Below are 23,556 nucleotides of genomic sequence, written 5' to 3'. Positions count from 1 at the left end.
ACACTGCAGGAGGGAGTGTGATCCGGATACACTGCAGGAGGGAGCGTGATCTGGATACACTGCAGGAGGGAGCGTGATCTGGATACACTGCAGGAGGAAGTGTGATCTGGATACACTGCAGGAGGGAGTGTGATCCGGATACAGTGCAGGAGGGAGTGTGATCTGGATACACTGCAGGAGGGAGTGTGATCTGGATACACTGCAGGAGGGAGCGTGATCTGGATACACTGCAGGAGGAAGTGTGATCCGGATACACTGCAGGAGGGAGTGTGATCCGGATACACTGTAGGAGGGAGTGTGATCCGGATACACTGCAGGAGGGAGTGTGATCTGGATACACTGCAGGAGGGAGTGTGATCTGGATACACTGCAGGAGGGAGTGTGATCCAGATACACTGCAGGAGGGAGCGTGATCTGGATACACTGCAGGAGGGAGTGTGATCTGGATACACTGCAGAAGGGACTGTGATCTGAATACACTGCAATGTTTAGAAGAGGAATTATTTTTCTCCTGCCAAATGCTTCTGAGTAAATGTTGAAAAATGTATTCCCTAGTAGATTTATTTAAGAAGAAATAGTTCACTACTGGCATTGACCTGTGGAAGGTTGCAGTAAATGTTAAAGATTGCAGCATGTCTTACTCAGTGTAGAGAATCCATCATCAGGCACATCGGATCCACAGCCAGATTGGGAGCGACCCAGCCCTATGGAGTAGCCTCTGTTCTTTCGACTTCCTGAACGCGAGCCTCTGCTGCTGCCCTGCTTCAAACCCTCAGCTGGAAAACAAGGGCAAAGGGGAGGGGGACCAGAAACCAATGCAGCGTCTGCTTTAACCATGAACAAACATGAACTCCCTTCTACAGTCTGCACTGCCAAAGTGTTCAGCTTCTTTAGCATGTATTATTCAGGAAACTTTTCTGCTGATGTTTATTTAACACATTCTTCAGTTTATTTAATTTATTTCAACAATAAGGTCATACTATAAGAAACCAAGTCAAGTAGAGAAACGCTTCGGCCTGTGTCTTCTTCAGTGTAGTGCACAAGAAGAAAGCTCTAGCCTAAGGGTATGTTTCTTCCAGTTTTACATTCGAATTGTGATTGAGCGTTAAAAGCTTTGCTTTTCGACTGTCTTGCACTTCCTGGGTCAGTGCACCTGGAGGGTGAAACTGTCTCCACCCCTTCTCTGGCTTCTTGCCTGCCAATAACTAATAGTCTGCTTCCCCTATTGACTGACATGCTTTCAGCCGGTCACATGCTTTGACCCAGAAGACACTGCTGGTGTGAAATGACCAAGAAGGTAAGGCAGTAACAGACTTTCTGGAAGGCAAGGCCAGCAAACTGAGAATGTAGTGCAGTACCAGATGTCTCTAATAGCATGTTTCTTAAAGGCCTGGTCACATTGGCGACTTTTGTCGACGGAAACCAGGGGGCGACAGATGTTGCCGGCTTGTCGCTTCGTGTGACCACCCCAGTCAACACCCTGGAGACACACCGGCAACATGTCTCCCACTTAGGACGATGTTCTATTTTTCAGGCAACACTTTCAATACCAGCCAATCATATTTGATAGTAGTGTCACATGATAATAAGGATAGACCAGAAAGTCAGATAGACAGCGTATATGGTACATTCTGATTCCTGCATTTCATCCAATTAATTATATGTAGTCTATAGATATGCAATACAGTGTGTATGTGGATAAGCGAATGTCCACAATTACAATAACATATTAACATATTTAAGCTATGAAGAAATGTATCTAATAATAATAAAATAGACGTGTAGCATATTTTTTTAAATATGTTTCATTTTAAATTAATTTATCATAACATCTTTAGTTTTAACAGTTTTTTAATCTCAGGTCTGCCTTCTTGCTCTCGTAAGCCTAGAATTAAAAGTACAGTATTGCATTATGATTGGGTTGCATTACGTTGTTGCCTGTGTGTTGCCAGCTTGTCGACTGCATGCATGTCTCTCGTGTGACCATCGCAAACTGCAAGGCAACACGCAGGCAACAAATGTGTTCCTCTTGACAAAAGTCGCCCGTGTGACCAGGCCTTTAAAAAGTTCACATTTCAGACCTGTGTAGCAAATAGAAGTGCAAAACAGGTAAGACTTATGGACATATTTTGTTAGATATGGAGCTCAGCTGTGAATATAGAAATACAAGAACATGCATTTTGAAAACAGTATTTTTTGTAAAAAAGAACATTTATCAAAATAACTCCACTGGGTTTTTTAATGTCTATCTCTAGCATTTCCTGCAGTACAGAGCAGGGTTTCCCAACCCTGGTCCTGGGGACCCCCTGTGTCTGCTGGTTTTCATTCCAACAATTACTTAACTAGACCCTTCATTGAACTGATAATTTGCTTAATTAGACCTTTTGAATTGTTTTCAGCTCTTAAACAGTTGCAGAGTTAAAGTTATAAAATAATAAAATGTTCTAGCTAACTTGAAATCTGCAACTGTTTAATAGCTGGAAACAAGTAAAAAGGTCTAATTAAGCAAATTATCAGTTCAGTTAAGGGCATTTAATCCTGAAATTGTCAGTGAAATGAAATGCGACAGCGTTTACCAGTTCTGGAAAAACATGGAATGAGATTCCCAGCTCTCGCTGTCATTGCTGTCAGGTGCTTGACTCTCCCAGTAAACAGTGTTGATGCAGAATTAAATAAAGATTTTCTGTGTACTTTGGGATGATCAGTGCTCCACAGAAGCATCAAACCTCTCAATATACAACATGTTGTACCAGAATAAACAAACGTAAATTAACTGCAAACTGTACCACAGCAGAAAGAACTTCAAACATTATTTTTTAAAGGTTTGTAAAACCTACAATTTTTGAATCCTGTAGAAAACCTTCCAAATGTTATGTAAAATGAACATTTCTGTTTATAGTTTATACACTGTGAAGCTTACTGATTTACAGGATTAAAACTTGAACCTCATGTTGTGAAAACCATAATAAATAAATAAATATTTAGATTAATATATAAATATTTATAGGTATATTGTATTTAAAAAAAACACTTGCATTTTCATCCCTCCGTGATTTTGAACAAATTTACCATGACTGCACCATGATTTTTAGTACAAATTTCCGTGACAAAAACCCAGCCTTAATCATCATCTACAAAGCACAGAGGGTCAGTTAAAAAGTGTTTCCCAAAAAATGAATTATTTCACAGCACACACATCCAAAAAAAACATTTAAAGATGGGTGATTGAAGAGAAATGATTTCAACTTGCCATTTCATCTAGTCCAGTCTAGATTGTAGCTCTGCTGACTGGCTAAGCAGTTCTTTTGTACAGTAAATGTCTCAAAATTGTTCACTGCCTGGGGCAAAACCTGCACTGTCCATGTGTTCAGCTTCTTTAGTATGTATTATTCACACACAACTGTTTTAGAGTAATATTTATGTAACACATTCTTTACTTTAATGACTAATAAAATTTTAACACTAACGTAATGCTACAAGTAGACAAACATGTCATGCTGAAGAAGGCCCAAGCCAAAGCATTCGTTTACTTCACTTAGTTTCTTACCGTTTCACATCAGAGTTCTGATTGAGCGTTTTGAAATGATGGAAGACTTTAAGAATTCAATGCATGTCATTTTGTGAACAGGGTTTTTAGTCACAACAGCCTCACCTGTGTTGGAGTACTCAATACATGTTGGCAGGTATTCATTGCTGTCCAGATCTATTGGTAGAAATGCTGTGTGTTTGCTGATTATGTTACATGCTTTGCTGGTGTGAATGGCATTGAGCTGGTATCTCCTTCCAGAACCTGAGGAAACAATATTAGTTATAGATTTTATATTAGTTAAAAACGAGAGGAGGCCATTCGGCCCATAAATGTTCATCCAGTTCCTGATCATTGAAGACATTCATAAGAGCTCTATACAGGTCACAATAAGGCTTTAAACTTCTGAGTTTTAAAAACTGAAAAATTATATACAAAGATAAGAAGGATATGGAGATACATGATTCAAAATCAACCCAGCCAAAAGACTAGAACCAGAGGACACAGTTTGAAATGAAGTGGAGAGTATAGGATGCAGAACCATTGGGATCCTTTAAGACTTGACTTGAATTCTGGGATCAATCAGTTACTAGACATAGGATAAGCCTTGATGAGCCAAATGGCCTCCACTCGTTCATAAATGTTCTTACATGCTTCCTATTCCAAGTAGCTCTCATGTATCAGACTAAGACAGTGGATTTGCGTCCTCACCGTGTTCTATTTCACATTCTTTATCTGCCATCTGCTCAAAGTCTCGTATGACGGACCTCGCCGCCAGGTGATGGAATGTTTCACTCCACAAGTCTTCCTGCAGGGTCTCCTCACGCAGTCTTGCCTTTAAAACTTGAGACACATCGAACGCTACCTCCCACTGGACAGGCTTCCCACATAGCAGCCCTGAGATCACAGCCTTGCAGTCCTGTGTGGAGCGCTCCATGTCCGGGGTCAATGCTTCCAGAGACCGCTCCATCTCATACATCCGATGGTGTAAACTCTCTGGAATAATAAAGGTGTTCATCAAGGAAACAGCAGATAATAAAAGGTACATCCCTTTTGTCCAGTGAATAAAGGGAAAGACAACATTAAATGTATGCACAGGGCATTTGGATCATGAAAATGGTAACACTACAGTGCACCATAATATGCTATGATTTTGTTCAGTTTTGCTCTATTAATTACATAAGTATTGCTGATTGCTAGTTGATACACCATTGTAATAAACCTTTGTGTAACATTTCTTTGCAGTTGGTTTGTATTTCATCATATAAAAAACACTTTCACTTTAGTGAATCTGGTTTCAAAATGTTTGGGAATGTAGAAACTCAATTGGACTATTTGAAATACAAATTAAATTTGTTCCTTAACATAAAAGCATTCTCACAAGTATATTAGAACATAAGACAATGTGACACAGGAAAGAGAGGAGACTCAGTGCTTTCATGTAACATTTAACATTGGGCTTGATTCTCAAAGCTATTTACTCAGAAGTGTCATTGGCATAATTCTTTGCGAATGGAAAAACAAACCCAAAGAAGTTGGCAAAGCAGAAATAAGCAACTCATTTAGGGACAAATAGACTTTAGTCTTTTTTGCAACAGTTTTTTCTCCATTCAGAACACAATTGCAATTTTGTCAATTAAAGAGCTTTGAAAATATAGTCTATTGTGGCAAAATTAGCCTCTCTTGAGTCAAAGTGAAAACAAAGTTTGGAAAACAATATGAACAGCAAAACAGTGAGATTTGTGATAATATTGCCATTCTAATTCGATTTAAGGAAATACATTAAAATTCTTTGTTAATATCCCTTTTCAGCAGGAGTAATTCCAGTGCGTTTGTGACTGTTCTCACCCTGGTCTCCACAGCTGCTCACTGATGGGCTGTCTGTTGAAGACCTGGACCCAGAAGCTTGCTCCTCCTGCCCCATGCTCTTGGCCACAGCTTGCAAGCTGGCTTGTAGTTGGGGCACGTCCAGCTCCTGGCTCAGGGAGACACAGTTCTGATGAAGTAACGATGGCCTCCGTCCACTAGGGGCTCGGGCTCTTGCAGAAGATGTGTATTGATTTAGCTGTTACAAAATTAACAAAAAACAACAGCAATTTAATTCACATGTATGTTAAACCTGGACTAGAATGAATCTGAGCTGCAAATCTACCTCCCGACCTGGGAGGGCGCTAAGTAAGGTTGGTGGTACGCCTTCAGAGGAGGAGTTTAACATAATTGCACTGGAGCACCTACCCCTGCACACGACCACCACCCGTCCCTGCACTGGAGCATCTACCCCTGCACACGACCACCACCCGTCCCTGCACTGGAGCATCTACCCCTGCACACGACCACCACCCGTCCCTGCACTGGAGCACCTACCCCTGCACATGACCACAACCCATCCCTGCACTGGAGCATCTACCCCTGCACACGACCACCACCCGTCCCTGCACTGGAGCATCTACCCCTGCACACGACCACCACCCGTCCCTGCACTGGAGCACCTACCCCTGCACACGACCACAACCCGTCCCTGCACTGGAGCACCTACCCCTGCACACGACCACAACCCATCCCTGCACTGGAGCATCTACCCCTGCACACAACCACCACCCGTCCCTGCATTGGAGCACCTACCCATGCACACGACCACAACCCGTCCCTGCACTGGAGCACCTACCCCTGCACACGACCACCACCCGTCCCTGCACTGGAGCATCTACCCTTGCACACGACCACCACCCGTCCCTGCACTGGAGCACCTACCCCTGCACACAACTACAACCCGTCCCTGCACTGGAGCATCTACCCCTGCACACGACCACCACCCGTCCCTGCACTGCAGCATCTACCCCTGCACACGACCACCACCCGTCCCTGCACTGGAGCACCTACCCCTGCACACAACCACCACCCGTCCCTGCACTGGAGCATCTACCCCTGCACACCACCACAACCCCTCCCTGCACTTCCTCATCACCTTAACCCGTGCCTGTGATAAATGTGGATTATTATTTGTTTAAACCTTTTGTTTTGGAACTGCAATTCCCGCGTCCCCAATACCATTGCTGGTAGAGGGGATAAGTCATTCTTGTAAATAGAAAATAAACGAGTCCTTCTTGTAACTATATCACTGTGTGGACACTGACTTTCTCCTGCACCACCACTCCCATCCTGATACCGGGATATAGGGTGTCCCCATTCAGAAGTATCTCCAGTTCATGAAGTAGTGTTATTCACCCTGCAGTGTGCAAAAAGGTTATTAACTCTCAACACTGTAAAATAGCAGTTTTTTTCAAAGCCAAAAGTAGTAGTGCTTGTAGTATAATGCATGTCAGTTTCAACTCTATGATCTGTACCCTCACTACTTTGGGATATGGATTTGGTTTTTTGGTCCAGAAGTAACTGATTTGGTAGAGAAACTATTCATAAGTTTGGGTGTTAGGTGAGTCTAGATCAGGCAAGCATTTAATACCCTATTTAAACTGGAAGTAGCTTTAAATGTCATTTCCATTTCTTATTGTTTAGTGAAAATCATGCTGAGTAGTTATAATAACAATATTCTGTATTTTTATATAGCGCCTTTCATAGTGGACCACCATCATAAAGCGCTTTACAAGATACGAGACTAGGGTGTGTGAACTATGCATCAGCTGCAGAGTCACTTACAACAACGTCTCACCTGAAAGACGGAGCACAAGGAGGTTAAGTGACTTGCTCAGGGTCACATAATGAGTCAGTGGCTGAGCTGGGATTTGAACCGGGGACCTCCTGGTTACAAGCCCATTTCTTTAACCACTGGACCACACAGCCTCCTAAATGGGTTCTGTTGCTTCAATATTGAATTGAATTAAATCAGCCAGGCTTTGAGTTGCTTTGAGCTTGTCCAAGAGTTTTTCTGGAGAATCCTTCTTCATTCCATTCAAATCATGAGACAATGTAACCTCCAACTCTGCCAGACCGCCCATTCTCTCTGTCTATATAGATGTAGAGTAGGTGGGGCTGGCAGGGTCACATTGTCTATATAGATGTAGAGCAGGTGGGGCTGGCAGGGTTACAGTGTCTATATGCATGTAGAGCAGGTGGGGCTGGCAGGGTCACATTGTCTATATGCATGTATAGCAGGTGGGGCTGGCAGGGTCACATTGTCTATATGCATGTAGAGTAGGTGGGGCTGGCAGGGTCACATTGTCTATATAGATGTAGAGCAGGTGGGGCTGGCAGGGTCACATTGTCATATGATTGCAATGGAATGAGGAAGGCTGTTCATCTCAGAATGTTGGATTCTCCAAGTTACTCTTTAAGCAAAGTTTGGAAACAGTACAGTTTTTCTAGATTTAACTTAGAAATTAGATTTTAATTAACTTCTTTAATCAGCCGTTAATAAAGCCATTGCTGCAAATTGTCTAAACGTGATGGACAGTCAGACAGGAGATTATATACCTAAACTTAGATTGGATCTCACAGACTCCTCAATAATCAATTCTGTCTGACATTTTTAATATTAATTTGTAAAACATGTAATGGTAGCGCTCCCCTAATTAAGATGACCTTGAATCGATATCCTAAACATGTCAGAGCCTGAGTTCTTCTTGACATTTAAACTAATTGCAATTGTTATACATTAACTTGTTAACATGGACTTGTTCATCCAGTGCTATTTAACGTTATTAAAATCTCTTTAGGCTTTATACCATTCTGCTGTTGTGGAAGAACCACTAAGTCCACATTTTACCAATGATGTTACAAAGGGCAGCAATGTTGTTTCTCTAATTACCCTGCAAAGCCCTCTACCCAGAGTGAAAAACTAGGACATTTTTGGTTTTCAATTAATTAGCACCATAGCCACTGTGACGCACTTCAAATAACTGTATATGATAACACAATCATAATTAAAAACTTAAACATCGGGTGTACTTATTGCAGATCACAATTCATTGCTTTCTTTCTATTGTCACCTGACCAAAACATGGTATACGTACAAAACGGCAGGTTACAAAAATATGATCAGCTTTTACCATTTCAAAAAGACTGAAAAAATAGTTTAAAACAGGCATGGTCGAGGAAGTTAAACAGAATATGAATTAATAAACACATACTCAGAATTATTAAACAAATAATCAATAATCTTGTTTATTTTATTTCTGAATGGCACCAACACAATATAATACATTAGTGTGCTGTCAACTTGCTGAACACTGCTACAGTTCTGTACTGTACATGTAGTTTCAATGTGTCTTGATCATGCATATTTTAGGTAATGTCAGGTATTAGTCCATTCCAATATATGACCTTGTTCCAGCCAGGTTCTAAAGGAGTAATTGTACTCCTGGTTTTAATCAAACAAGAGCTGGTATGAGCAAAGCTCTGGACTGCTTGGAAGACCTTTCAACTCCAGCTACTCTTTCTCTATATATACTGTACTGAGTCGGTGGGACTGGCAGAGTTGAAAGGTCACAATGTCACATGACATGGAATTGAGGAAGTCTGCACAGACTTGGCACAAGCTCAAAACAGCTCAGAATAAAAGCAGATTTATATAACTCAGTATTGATTAAGAGCAACAGAACCCAGAGCCCCCAGAATGGCTGCATACACTGTGATATGTTAAGGGAATGCAGCACAGAAATGAAAAGGACATTTGAACCTACTTTAAACTGTTTATATGTTTGTTTGCTTTATACCGGACTAAATAAGTTATTCATAAAGTTTTAAAATGGTATCACCGTTGCAACTCAATGATCTAGACAGGATGATATGACACTATGGATTTAAACTGAAGTAATGCTCAAATATTCATCAGTATTTTCAAAGAATATTCAAATATGAAACCATGTCTGTCCCAGAACTACAATGCATGAGAAAAACAAGCAACCTTACTGAGAATTTTTACATGGTCCAGCCGCTGGCCAAGTGAAACATTAGAGGATTCTAGGTGCTACAGAGGAAAAGCAGGTAAAGCGTTGTTGTGAATTCCTTCTCTTCCAGGACCGGGCAGCTCGTTTTCCTGAGCTGTGTTTACATTCCATGTGGCTTTGAGACTCACCTGGATATCAGCTCCCCACTGAGACCCAGCATCAGGGCTGACCTGTCCAGCAAGCACCTGCGCCGTCACCCTTCTCAAGGGGTTCTTGCTTGCCACGGAGTTGGGGTCACTGCATGTAAATCCTCTCTTAAAATGGGAGTGCTCAGCAATCTGATTAGTGCTGTATGCTCTTCTCCTTGGAGAGGTCTTGGTCTCAGCTCCTTTCAGAATAAAAATATGAACATGACCATTTAATTCCTTGAATGATATGTATGGCCTATATGAGTCCTAGCACAACAGCAGAAAATACACATGGACATGTTCCATCAACACACACAAAGCCTCCATAAACATACGCAATACAATGCAATACAAATTGGCTGCAGATACCTAAACTCAATACAATGGATTAGCACCTAATGGATTAGCACCTAATTATTTGCAGGAGTTACTGACCCTGTATCTTCCAAACTCTGAGATCACAGGATGCGGGGCTGCTGGTTATTCCTAGGGTCAACAAAAGCAACACAGAAGGTAGGGCTTTTTCTTGTTCATCGCTGAGATTAGGAACAATTTTCAGTGGCGTTGCTATTCATCATTGAGTTTAGGTTTGCACCCATTTACTCTTAAATAGCGCACTTCATGAACTGCATAATTTTTAATTTAAAACATCCCTAATGAGCTTGTGGTTAAATGCATTCCAACTATGAAAAAGCAGATATGTTCTAAATCTAGATTTGAAAGACTTGGTTGTGCTATCTTTCAACTGGGATTCCATAGGCAAGGCAAAAACCACTAAAAGTCCTATCCAAGTTTAACCAGCTTTTGGAATCAGCAGTGGATCAGTGCTCTGTGATTTCAGGGTTTGGAATCAGCAGTGGATCAGTGCTCTGTGATTTCAGGGTTTGGAATTAGCAATGGATCAGAGCTCTGTGATTTCAGGGTTTGGAATCAGCAGTAGATCAGTGCTCTGTGATTTCAGGGTTTGGAATCAGCAGTGGATCAGTGCTCTGTGATTTCAGGGTTTGGAATTAGCAGTGGATCAGAGCTCTGTGATTTCAGGGTTTGGAATCAGCAGTAGATCAGTGCTCTATGATTTCAGGGTTTGGAATCAGCAGTGGATCAGTGCTCTGTGATTTCAGGGTTTGGAATTAGCAGTGGATCAGAGCACTGTGATTTCAGGGTTTGGAATCAGCAGTAGATCAGTGCTCTGTGATTTCAGGGTTTGGAATCAGCAGTGGATCAGCGCTCTATGAATCAACAGGCCTTGAAGAGCAGGAGGTCCCAGACCATGAAGGACCTTGTAGGTAATTTCAGCAGCAAAGTTCAGCATGCGGTATTTCATCAATACTATAAAGTCAGTCTGGTTTTATCTGCTTTTAAAATAAGAGACAGGCTTCCAACACTTTTTATAGCTATTTAACTTCAGTCTATTTTCTTATAATAGGCATTCTTTTGTGAGGCATAACACTATAAATGCATTCTATTAACAATGGACAGATGGGGATTTTCAGTACATCAGTATTTTATGAAAGTTTTCGTTTCCCTGCTAGAGAGAAATAACTCTTTTATAGATTTGTTTTTATGACCGTTGACAAACAGACATTCAAGGTAACCTAGTTTCTATATATATTTTGGAAGATATATTTTAAACAAGTATGAACAATTTTATTTTTTAGACCTACTTTTGTTTTTTGTTTGAAAAAAAATGTTTATATTATTGTTATATTATTTCTGATTGTTATTATAAAAAATAATTAAAACAAAAATATCAATGAATCAATCTATCAATCAATCAACCAATCAATCAATTAATCAAACAGTTAATTAATCAATCAGTTAATCAATCAGTCAGTAACATGCATCCCCTGCCATGGCTGTAAATTCAAAATTAGACCCATCAGTGAGAAAGTTAATGTCCGGTTGTAATTAAGGGCAAAAATGTCCACAACAATATAAAATTATTAGAACAAAAGGACTTTTTTGTACTTTTCCATTTATACAAAGACACAATTCTCTTTCTGCCAGTAATTGGTATAACAACATAATGATCTACGTAAGACCTAATGTCAGTGTAATTAATTCAGTTTAATTATTTAGGAAATTGACTGTCGCCCTGTGTTGCACTTAATGTCAAAGCCCATTGAGTGCCCTTATTAATATCAAACAAAAGGCAATTCACCATCAACCCTCTTGGCATACCACAGAAACATTAAGAGACTTTGCAACAAGAAAGTAAAGAAACATCTCGAAGTCTTAAGACTAAAAACAATAATAAAATGTACAAATGAGAGGAGACCATTTGGCCCTTCATGTTCGTCCAATTTCTAGTTTCTGATGAATCTAAAAACTTTGTCAATTTGGGTCTTGAAGAATCCCAGTGATTCAGCCTCAACAACATGGCTAGGTAACCCATTCCATCCCCTCCTCACTCTGTGTGAAGAAGAGTCTCCTTCAACAACATGACTAGGTAACCCATTCCATCCCCTCCTCATTCTCTGTGTAGAGGAGTGTCTCCTTCAACAACATGGCTAGGTAACCCATTCCATCCCCTCACCACTCTCTGTGTAGAGGAGTGTCTCCTTCAACAACATGACTAGGTAACCTATTCCATCCCCTCACCACTCTCTGTGTAGAGGAGCGTCTCCTTCAGCAACATGACTAGGTAACCCATTCCATCCCCTCACCACTCTCTGTGTGAAGAAGTGTCTCCTTCAACAACATGACTAGGTAACTGTGGCAAAGTGCCCGGCCCCTGTGTGCATTTGTGTGTTCTGTGTTGTATATATGCGTGCGTATGTTAATGTTGGTGTATAGATTGGTACACGGGATATAAACGGGTCTGTGTTTCACGTGTGTAAAAAGTGTATATTTGTATTTAGGCACGAGGAGAGCACAAATCACTTCACGTGCTGGTTAAATGTAATATGTGAGCACGGGGTTGCACAGAATTAATTCACGTGCTGGGATTCAAGTGAATAATTAATTAGTAATTGAATCCCAGCACAACAGTATATATAGATGCACGTTTAGTCACTCGTGGTTGGTGTTCGGTGAGTGGAGAACGGGATTGGAGCGGAGGTAAATGTTAAGAAGAAGAATAATAAGAAGAAGAAGAAGTAGTAGTAGTAGTAATCTGCTCACCGTGTTGTGTTCGTCTGTCCGTTTACTGTATAGTCCGTTTTGTTTGTCTTTTTATTTTGGCGTGTAGTGCCGTGTCCCGTGTTTTTGTCTGTTAAACCCTTTTATTTTCTGTGCTGTTTTATTAAATGCTGAGCGAAACCATTCGCTCAGCTCCACCAAACTCCAAGTCTCTGTCGTTTGTGTTCCTGTTTCTGGTCTGACGCCACCCACTCCGGCCGTCTTTGTGACACGTGGTGTCCTGCGTGGGATCGACAGCGCCTCCAGGACTCAGGCCAGAGCAGGAACCGCAGTTTGGATTTAAAAAAAAGAAAAAAAAAAAAAAAAAAAAAAAAAATGGCAGAAGACGCCATCAAAGTGCGGGACTGGATGCTGGAGAATGCTGGGCTGGAGGCCCAGTCTCTGCCCATAGTCGTCCAGGCCCTGTGGATGATGGACTGTGAGAGATGGGAGGCCTATCAGGAGGAACACACCCCAAACACCTTGGAGGAAGGTGTGGAGTTTGTCCTCCGCTACCTGGAGGCAACCATAAATGGAACAGCAGCCCAGGTAGCAGGACCACCAGCAGAGGAGTACCTGCTGTCCCCATCTCCACCAGCAGAGGGTGAGTACCTGCTGTCCCCATCTCCACCAGCAGAGGGTGAGTACCTGCTGTCCCCATCTCCACCAGCAGAGGGTGAATGCCTGCTGGTTTTGCCTCCACAGCCCAAATGGGAGGAGCCTGAGCATCCACAGCCCAAATGGGAGGAGCCCAAGCGGAAGGAGCCCGAATGTCCTACGCCTGAGTGGGAGGAGCCCGAACGTCCTACGCCTGAGTGGGAGGAGCCCGAACGTCCTACGCCTGAGTGGGAGGAGCCCGAACGTCCTACGCCTGAGTGGGAGGAGCCCGAACGTCCTACGCCTGAGTGGGAGGAGCCCGAACGTCCTACGCCTGAGTGGGAGGAGCCCGAACGTCCTACGCCTGAGTGGGAGGAGCCCGAACGTCCTACGCCTGAGTGGGAGGAGCCCGAACGTCCTACGCCTGAGTGGGGGGAGCCCGAACGTCCACAGCCCAACAGGGAGGAGTCGGGGCGTCCACAGCCCAACAGGGAGGAGTCGGGGCGTCCACAGCCCAACAGGGAGGAGTCGGGGCGTCCACAGCCCAACAGGGAGGAGTCGGGGCGTCCACAGCCCAAAGGGAGGCAAGTCGGGGCTTCCACAGCCCTGGGACCCAAGCCACCAGCAGAGGGAAAATGCCTGCTGGTTCAGCCCCAGGAGCCAGAAGGGGAGGAGTTACAGGCTCAACCCCCTGAAAATTTTTGGGGGGGAGAAGGGCAGGATGCTGGTGTCCCCCATCAGCCTCTCGCTATGCTGCTGAAGGCAGCACGGCGTGCACATGCCCAGCCGCCACAGCAGAGGGAGCCAGCACCGCCAGGAGCAGAGGAGCTGGAGCTGCCTCTACCTCCACCACCTCCAGGAGCAGAGGAGCAGGAGCTGCCTCTGCCTCCACCACCTCAAGGAGCAGAGGAGCAGGAGCTGCCTCTGCCTCCGCCACCACCACCGCCAGGAGCAGAGGAGCTGGAGCTGCCTCTGCCTCCACCACCTCCAGGAGCAGAGGAGCAGGAGCTGCCTCTGCCTCCACCACCTCCAGGAGCAGAGGAGCAGGAGCTGCCTCTGCCTCCGCCACCACCACTGCCAGGAGCAGAGGAGCTGGAGCTGCCTCTGCCTCCACCACCTCCAGGAGCAGAGGAGCAGGAGCTGCCTCTGCCTCCGCCACCACCACTGCCAGGAGCAGAGGAGCTGGAGCTGCCTCTGCCTCCACCACCTCCAGGAGCAGAGGAGCAGGAGCTGCCTCTGCCTCCGCCACCACCACTGCCAGGAGCAGAGGAGCTGGAGCTGCCTCTGCCTCCGCCACCGCCCGGAGCAGAGGAGCAGGAGCTGCCTCTGCTGCCCGTACCTCCGCAGGGAGTACGGTGGCCGGAGCCCCAGAAAGGGGAGCTGCCGGCCACGAAGGGGGACGAGGTCTGGAGACCACTTTCCCCAGCAGCAGTTTCGCTGCAGGAGTTCTTGTGGCCGGAGCCCCACAGGAGTGAGCTGCCGGCTACGAAGAAGGGGGAGGTCGGGGGACCACCTGCCCCCGCAGCTTTTTCGCTGCAGGATGGGACCAACAGGCTGTCAGCCGTGCCACTACCGGCAGGGGTGCTGACAGCATGGCCAGCCATGGGCCCACTGAAGCCTCCCTTCCCAGCCCGAGACTTTGTCCTGGACTGCTGGATTTTTAAGGGGGGAGGTGGCCGTTGAGGCCATGTGTGCTGCGCACAAGGGGGGGTATATGTGGCAAAGTGCCCCGCCCCTGTGTGCATTTGTGTGTTCTGTGTTGTATATATGCGTGCGTATGTTAATGTTGGTGTATAGATTGGTACACGGGATATAAACGGGTCTGTGTTTCACGTGTGTAAAAAGTGTATATTTGTATTTAGGCACGAGGAGAGCACAAATCACTTCACGTGCTGGTTAAATGTAATATGTGAGCACGGGGTTGCACAGAATTAATTCACGTGCTGGGATTCAAGTGAATAATTAATTAGTAATTGAATCCCAGCACAACAGTATATATAGATGCACGTTTAGTCACTCGTGGTTGGTGTTCGGTGAGTGGAGAACGGGATTGGAGCAGAGGTAAATGTTAAGAAGAAGAATAATAATAAGAAGAAGTAGTAGTAGTAGTAATCTGCTCACCGTGTTGTGTTCGTCTGTCCGTTTACTGTATAGTCCGTTTTGTTTGTCTTTTTATTTTGGCGTGTAGTGCCGTGTCCCGTGTTTTTGTCTGTTAAACCCTTTTATTTTCTGTGCTGTTTTATTAAATGCTGAGCGAAACCATTCGCTCAGCTCCACCAAACTCCAAGTCTCTGTCGTTTGTGTTCCTGTTTCTGGTCTGACGCCACCCACTCCGGCCGTCTTTGTGACAGTAACCCATTCCATCTCCTCCTCACTCTGTGTGTAGAGGAGTGTCTCCTTCAGCAACATGACTAGGTAACCCATTCCATCCCCTCCTCATTCTCTGTGTAGAGGAGTGTCTCCTTCAACAACATGACTAGGTAACCCATTCCATCCCCTCACCACTCTCTGTGTGAAGAAGTGTCTCCTTCAACAACATGACTAGGTAACCCATTCCATCTCCTCCTCACTCTGTGTGTAGAGGAGTGTCTCCTTCAGCAACATGACTAGGTAACCCATTCCATCCCCTCCTCACTCTGTGTGTAGAGGAGTGTCTCCTTCAGCAACATGACTAGGTAACCCATTCCATCCCCTCCTCATTCTCTGTGTAGAGGAGTGTCTCCTTCAGCAACATGACTAGGTAACCCATTCCATCCCCTCCTCATTCTCTGTGTAGAGGAGTGTCTCCTTCAACAACATGACTAGGTAACCCATTCCATCCCCTCACCACTCTCTGTGTGAAGAAGTGTCTCCTTCAACAACATGACTAGGTAACCCATTCCATCTCCTCCTCACTCTGTGTGTAGAGGAGTGTCTCCTTCAGCAACATGACTAGGTAACCCATTCCATCCCCTCCTCACTCTGTGTGTAGAGGAGTGTCTCCTTCAGCAACATGACTAGGTAACCCATTCCATCCCCTCCTCATTCTCTGTGTAGAGGAGTGTCTCCTTCAGCAACATGACTAGGTAACCCATTCCATCCCCTCACCACTCTCTGTGTGAAGAAGTGTCTCCTTCAACAACATGACTAGGTAGCCCATTCCATCCCCTCACCACTCTCTGTGTAGAGGAGTGTCTCCTTCAACAACATGGCTAGGTAACCCATTCCATCCCCTCACCACTCTCTGTGTAAAGGAGTGTCTCCTTCAACAATCCCCTCACCACTCTCTGTGTAAAGGAGTGTCTCCTTCAACAATCCCCTCACCACTCTCTGTGTAGAGGAGTGTCTCCTTCAGCAACAGACTACATAACCCATTCCATCTCCTCCTCATTCTCTGTGTGAAGAAGTGCCTCCTTCAACAACATGGCTAGTTAATCCATTCCATCCCCTCACCACTCTCTGTGTAGATGGAAATGTAGTTAAAGCAGTAAGAAGCTAAGAAGGGGTTGCTTTTTATTTGATCAATCTGTGTGTCACAGTGCTTTGACCTGAGATCAGGAGCTGCTCTTCTGTGAACACAGTCTAGATGAGAAAAGTGTCATAATAGTAAGAGTTAGCGTTATCGAGTGGTCTGCCCCTGTGCATCAAGTTTCCTTTTGTTCTCTGGTAATACACTGCTGTGCACTAGATGGGACTGGCGCTTACTAATATAAAGACACTTGGGTTGATCTAGCCTACGAAACATGTCTCTACGGCGGGCTACTAGAAACAAAGAGCAGCTCCTGAACTCACAGTCAAAGCACCTTAAATAAAACAAGAGTCATTGCAATTAGAGCCACTATAGCATGAACACAAGCATCATACAAGGTAAGGGAACAGTATACAATCTCAAACCAGTTGAATTTGAACTACAGGGCTCTCGTCAGATCACTTGGCATGCCATTTGAAACAGTTTGAGAGGGCAGTGTACACACACCACATTCTGGCTTAGATACTAACACAATGACATTACCAGAGTCTATTTGTGTATGTTGTTCTTCACTGATTGGCACACAGTCCGATATTGTTTCCTGGTAACTCTCACGCAGGGAGCCCACAGTCACATCTCTTGACAATCTCCTGCTCTCCACATTGGCTTTAGCTGGCTCCTCTTCTTGGGAATGGTAGAACACTGAGCTAGTGGATTCGTTGGAGTGCATCATGCTGTAACGCCTTCTCTTTTCCTGTTCAATCAGAGCACATTGACAGAAATGACACTGTCTAGTAAATTTGCACAGCACTTTTCTTATGGTTATACTATGCATTTACCATAGTTTACTATATTTTTTTAATATGCTTGACCATACCTCTCTGGGCTTATCCTTTACCATGCTTTCACTACACTGTGCCTATGACTGTGACTATGCTTTTACTATGGGAAATTTTATAAGGGGAACCTTTCTGGGTTCTTTTTAAAGAAATGCTTCAAGGATGTAATGAAAAACAGAAAAAATACAAGAACTGGAAATAGCATGCATTATTTGTGGGTGAGAGAATAATGACATTGTATCTACTACCTTGAATGAAAGCCTTAATGATGTTTTCAGTTTTCTACTCACAGACTTAGGGTTGGGATGATAGCGTGACGTGTCACACACAACACTGTAGCCAATCAGACGGTCCCCTGGAAACAGATAGCTGGCACCCACTGGAGAGAGCAGCACTTCCTTTGTCTCAGGAAACAACCAGTCAATGGTGACATCGCTTAGAACAGGGGCCATCGCTTTCTTCAGGGATTTTATCATCTGTTAAGATGGTAAGGGTAGGTTAGAGCCATACCACTAAGTACAGTATCTCTCAGTGGTGTGCAGGGTGAGTCATACAGTCAGTGGTGTGCAGTTCTGCATCCTGGCTGTGCGAAGTCACCAGACCAGCGATTCCACAGGGAGCACTGGCTCTGCCACTCCCACAGGTTAGGGAGGGACTGTCTCAGGGAGCACTGACTCTACCACTCCCACGGGTTAGGGAGGGACTGTCTCAGGGAGCACTGGCTCTACCACTCCCACGGGTTAGGGAGGGACTGTCTCAGGGAGCACTGGTTAGGGAGGGACTGTGTCAGGGAGCACTGGCTCTGCCACTCCCACAGGTTAGGGAGGGACTGTCTCAGGGAGCACTGACTCTACCACTCCCACGGGTTAGGGAGGGACTGTCTCAGGGAGCACTGGCTCTACCACTCCCACGGGTTAGGGAGGGACTGTCTCAGGGAGCACTGGCTCTACCACTCCCACGGGTTAGGGAGGGACTGTCTCAGGGAGCACTGGCTCTACCACTCCCACGGGTTAGAGAGGGACTGTCTCAGGGAGCACTGGCTCTACCACTCCCACGGGTTAGGGAGGGACTGTCTCAGGGAGCACAGGTTAGGGAAGGACTGTCTCAGGGAGCACAGGTTAGGGAAGGACTGTCTCAGGGAGCACAGGTTAGGGAGGGACTGTCTCAGGGAGCACTGTCTCAACATCAACTCACAAGCTCTTTGCTGAAAAGAGGCTTGGTCACCCACTGACCTTTAGTTCTCCTGAGTAGTTAATAATACTAAACAGAAACGCATTCAAAAAGATCTCCAGGTAAAACATTAGCTTTTGAATTTATTAAGTTTCTTTTACCAGTTCTAAAAAGAAACACAGCATAAAATAATGGGTTGTTGTTCTTGCATTGAAAACAAATGTAAAAGAGGTTAATTAAGAAACATAGAGGCTTCCTTTTCAAGAAAGTGGCATTGTATTCATTCAGAATTTGCAAATACAGTCAAACCTCACTATGGAGGCCAATCAAGGACTCTACTATTAGAATTTACACAGGTACATAGAATTTCTAAAATTCTGTTTATTCCACTGGTTAACACTATATTAAATCAATAAACTACAACAGACAGAAGATTAAACAACAAGAAAACTAATCAGATTTGCACATGAACCTACCTTTAGTGTAGTTTAAAATAAACAGCATTTTATTCAAAATAGTTTGATTGATAATTGGCTGTAGTTAACAAAGCTGTACTTCTTGTATGCGGTTGTCGCCAGTGCTACCTACAAGAAATCATTGAAAAATCTCTTTTCCTCTGCCACAGAAAGCACAAAGCTTGCTAACCCAGCGATGTATTACTTTCCTGTACCTTTGGTTGAAGTCTTTCTCCTTCAGCCAGAAATTCAGCAGTACCTTTGGAAACAGAGGCGAGTCCAAGCACCAGCCTTCGACAGGCATTCTGTCCAATCCCAAAGCTGTAACACCTGGACAGACACAGTTCATATTAGGGGAAGCACTGAAGAGTAAACGAGAAGAGTGCCAGTCGACCTCAGAAGCCAGCAGTCGACTAACCTTAGCTGATGGTAATTACAAATGTACTGACAATGCTGCATTCATCCTGTTTCGTGATTGCATCACAATAACTTTACTTAATTCACTTGTCATGTTTTTGTGTGTTTAAAGGTTATACTTGTAGCAAACTAGTCATGTTAATATTTGAATTGTATTCAGCTGTTTAAATTGAAACGGAAGGTCATTCCCCTTACTATTTCATGGTGTTGGCAGTCACTCTGTGTGGTTCTGTTGCTCCCAAATTGAGTTATCATTATCACAGCTTTTCTTTTTCACCTGGCTTTGAACTGGCTTGGAGCTTGTGTGGAGAATCCAGTGCCAGGACTAAAGGGGCAGCAGTGTGGCGTAGTGGTTAGGGCTCTGGACTCTTGACCGGAGGGTCGTGGGTTCAATCCCAAGTGGGGGACACTGCTGCTGTACCCTTGAGCAAGGTACTTTACCTAGATTGCTCCAGTAAAAACCCAACTGTATAAATGGGTAATTGTATGTAAAAATAATGTGTAAAAAATAATGTGACATCTTGTAACAATTGTAAGTCACCCTGGATAAGGCTGGCAGAGTAGTCACATGATTTGGAATGAAGAAGGCTGTTAGCCCCAGCATTCTCCAGACAAGTGCAAATTTAGACAGAAATGGTAAGAACTCAATGAGCAACAGAGCCCTGAATGATTGAAAACACCATGCAGTAGTATGGGAAATGGACATGAAAATGTGATTTGAAGCTACTAACTCTTTAATTAACATACATGTTATTCACAGAAATAAATTATTTCCAAAACGTGGCAGGTCTCCCTATCAGCTTCCCTCTTCTTTGTGCACACAGAAGTAATATGTATCTTTGTTTCCTAACAATTTCTGTACACTAGAGAACAGCAGTAAACAAAATCAATGAAGAAAATGAAAAAAGTGCAGCAGGCTTTATTTTTACCTGACAATAACTAGATGCAGTCAAATCATTTGTTGGTCTTTTGGTTCTGAACTGTATTTACAGGCAGGTCAGACTTCAAATAGAAGCTTGGCTTAATGAAGTAGAATCTCATTATCACCTCGGTAGCAAAGGTGGCTCAAGAGTCTTTGTAGAAAACTGCTTAAAAAACATGACTCCCTCCCATCAACCTCTGAGCTGAGAAACTATAACAGTGCACTGCCGCAGTCACTTACTAGGACTGCATGGTTATTTATCATACAGTAAAGAATTTTCCACAATTACAGCCACTAATTTTATTATGAATTTCCTTTTAAGTAACAATAGCATCTTTTGCTGGCAAATTGAAATATTGTATCTACTTCACTGTATAATATGTAGCATGTAATGCATCTTCTCCTAGCTCGCTCTTTAGCCTTTGAACCGTATGGTTGAAGGTTGGCATCCCATCATACCTTTTTATTCAATTTAATGGGCTGAGATGCCAACCATGCACATTTCAAGTCTGGAATCCCTCTTTGAAAGCCAAATCATAGTTTGTTAAGTCTATTTAGTAGGTAGAATGCGAGTTTTTGACCAGTGATCATTATTGTGTTTTCTTTCTTTTTTTGTAATGATAGCTGTATGCATTTTCCATAGTAAAACAGTCCAGATGAAATTGCTCTACATAAACTCATGTACCTGATCACGTTTTTAGAGAGATATTTGACCTGCTGAGCTGATAGTGCAAGAGCTGACGGCTTTCTTTTACCTAATGCAGTGCCTGATGTTTTAAATTGAAAATATATGTTTCAGATATAGATGCACAAGATGTACAACTTTATAACCTTAAGGAAAGGATCTTCATCTGTCCTGTAAAGTCCCTTCTATCCCATCTCTTATCATGTGTGGGTGGACCAGCAGAGTAAAAGCAATTTATCAATGACAAGCTAATGATGCGTGTGTAAAAGAACAATCTGAAATGATGGGTGTCACCCCCAGTGGTACACCAATGTAAAGCAAAAGAAAACAAGTCAAACTAGCTAGGTTGTGTGGGGAGCCAGAGCGCCTACTGTGAAGGGAAACAGAACACATTGATTTGAATGTGTGGGTTTGGGTTTGATAAGCTTTCCCATTGGCTGTTAAGTGGATTCCACCACATCCATATCAATTACACACACATCGGGTCTGTCAAGCATGGGAGCACAGGATGCTTTACACAAGCACTTCCAGCTCAATTTAAACAGAAAGTGGCTTTCATTGGGGGTTTACCCCTTACCTTTTTATATTTGTTCTGAGCAGTTCTGAGTGCTGTTGCTTGAATAGATTTTATATTACACAATAATTCCAGTAAATCTAGTATGTGTTGCCATCATTTCATAGTTCATACATCTTCCTATTTGGAAGATATTGTTTTGGAAGGGGGGGGGGGGGGGGGGGGGGGGGGGGTTGGTCATTATGTAATGGTATTTTTCTCATAGCGTTTGCAAGCAATTAAACTGTGAACATCTCTGGTACTCTTTTCCATGCTACATTTCCTGTTGAAACAACGCAAGTGAGTTGCTTCTGAGTCCTTTTAGTCCTCCACAGAAGTGTAGTATTGCAGTGTAAGGAGTGTTCGATCAATATTCTACATTAACAGCTTCAAATAAATTCCATAATATTAACATAATGTGTGCATTTCTCACATAGATACAGACGTGCTCAAATTTGTTGGTACCCTTACAGCTCATTGAAATAATGCTTCATTCCTCCTGAAAAGTGATGAAATTAAAAGCTATTTTATCATGTATACTTGCATGCCTTTGGTATGTCATAGAATAAAGCAAAGAAGCTGTGAAAAGAGATGAATTATTGCTTATTCTACAAAGATATTCTAAAATGGCCTGGACACATTTGTTGGTACCCCTTAGAAAAGATAATAAATAATTGGATTATAGTGATATTTCAAACGAATTAGTTTTTTTAATTAGTATCACACATGTCTCCAATCTTGTAATCAGTCATTCAGCCTATTTAAATGGAGAAGAGTAGTCACTGTGCTGTTTGGTATCATTGTGTGCACCACACTGAACATGGACCAGAGAAAGCAAAGGAGAGAGTTGTCTGAGGAGACAAGCATGGTAAAGGTAAAGGCTACAAGACCATCTCCAAGCAGCTTGATGTTCCTGTGACAACAGTTGCAAATATTATTAAGAAGTTTAAGGCCCATGGAACTGTAGCCAACCTCCCTGTGCGCGGCCGCAAGAGGAAATTGACCCCAGAGTGAACAGAAGGATAGTGCGAATGGTAGAAAAAGAACCAAGGATAACTGCCAAAGAGATACAAGCTGAACTCCAAGGTGAAGGTACGTCAGTTTCTGATCGCACCATCCGTCGCTTTTTGAGCGAAAGTGGGCTCCATGGAAGAAGACCCAAGAGGACTCCACTTTTGACAGAAAAACATAAAAAAGCCAGACTGGAATTTGCTAAAATGCATATTGACAAGCCACAATCCTTCTGGGAGAATGTCCTTTGGACAGATGAGTCAAAACTGGAGCTTTTTGGCAAGTCACATAAGCTCTATGTTCACAGACGAAAAAATGAAGCTTTCAAAGAAAAGAACACCATACCTACAGTGAAACATGGAGGAGGCTCGGTTATGTTTTGGGGCTGCTTTGCTGCGCCTGGCACAGGGTGCCTTGAATCTGTGCAGGGCACAATGAAATCTCAAGACTATCAAGGCATTCTGGAGCGAAACGTACTGTCCAGTGTCAGAAAGCTCTGTCTCAGTCGCAGGTCATGGGTCCTCCAACAGGATAATGACCCAAAACACACAGCTAAAAGCACCCAAGAATGGATAAGAACAAAACATTGGAATATTCTGAAGTGGCCTTCTATGAGTCCTGATCTGAATCCTATCGAACATCTATGGAAAGAGCTGAAACTTGCAGTCTGGAGAAGGCACCCATCAAACCTGAGACAGCTGGAGCAGTTTGCTCAGGAAGAGTGGGCCAAACTACCTGTTAACAGGTGCAGAAATCTCATTGAGAGCTACAGAAAACGTTTG

General features: G+C 43.7%; 1 protein-coding gene across 1 annotated transcript in view; it reads right to left on the bottom strand.

Annotated features, from left to right (window-relative positions):
* LOC117425819 (von Willebrand factor A domain-containing protein 5B1) overlaps positions 1–23,556 on the bottom strand; it is a 105,177-nt gene that overhangs the window by 30,441 nt on the left and 51,180 nt on the right. The window contains exons 10-17 of the mRNA XM_058994070.1: positions 19,402–19,516; positions 17,852–18,037; positions 17,266–17,476; positions 9,534–9,757; positions 5,375–5,591; positions 4,238–4,522; positions 3,653–3,790; positions 642–776 (exon numbers count right to left, since the gene is read on the bottom strand). Of these exons, the coding sequence (XP_058850053.1) occupies positions 642–776; positions 3,653–3,790; positions 4,238–4,522; positions 5,375–5,591; positions 9,534–9,757; positions 17,266–17,476; positions 17,852–18,037; positions 19,402–19,516 (1,511 nt within the window). The remainder of the gene's footprint in view (positions 1–641; positions 777–3,652; positions 3,791–4,237; positions 4,523–5,374; positions 5,592–9,533; positions 9,758–17,265; positions 17,477–17,851; positions 18,038–19,401; positions 19,517–23,556) is intronic.

This window comes from Acipenser ruthenus, chromosome 20 (genome assembly GCF_902713425.1).
Source record: "Acipenser ruthenus chromosome 20, fAciRut3.2 maternal haplotype, whole genome shotgun sequence".
Taxonomy (NCBI): Eukaryota; Metazoa; Chordata; class Actinopteri; order Acipenseriformes; family Acipenseridae; genus Acipenser; species Acipenser ruthenus.
This window is presented reverse-complemented; position numbering and strand designations above follow the sequence as displayed.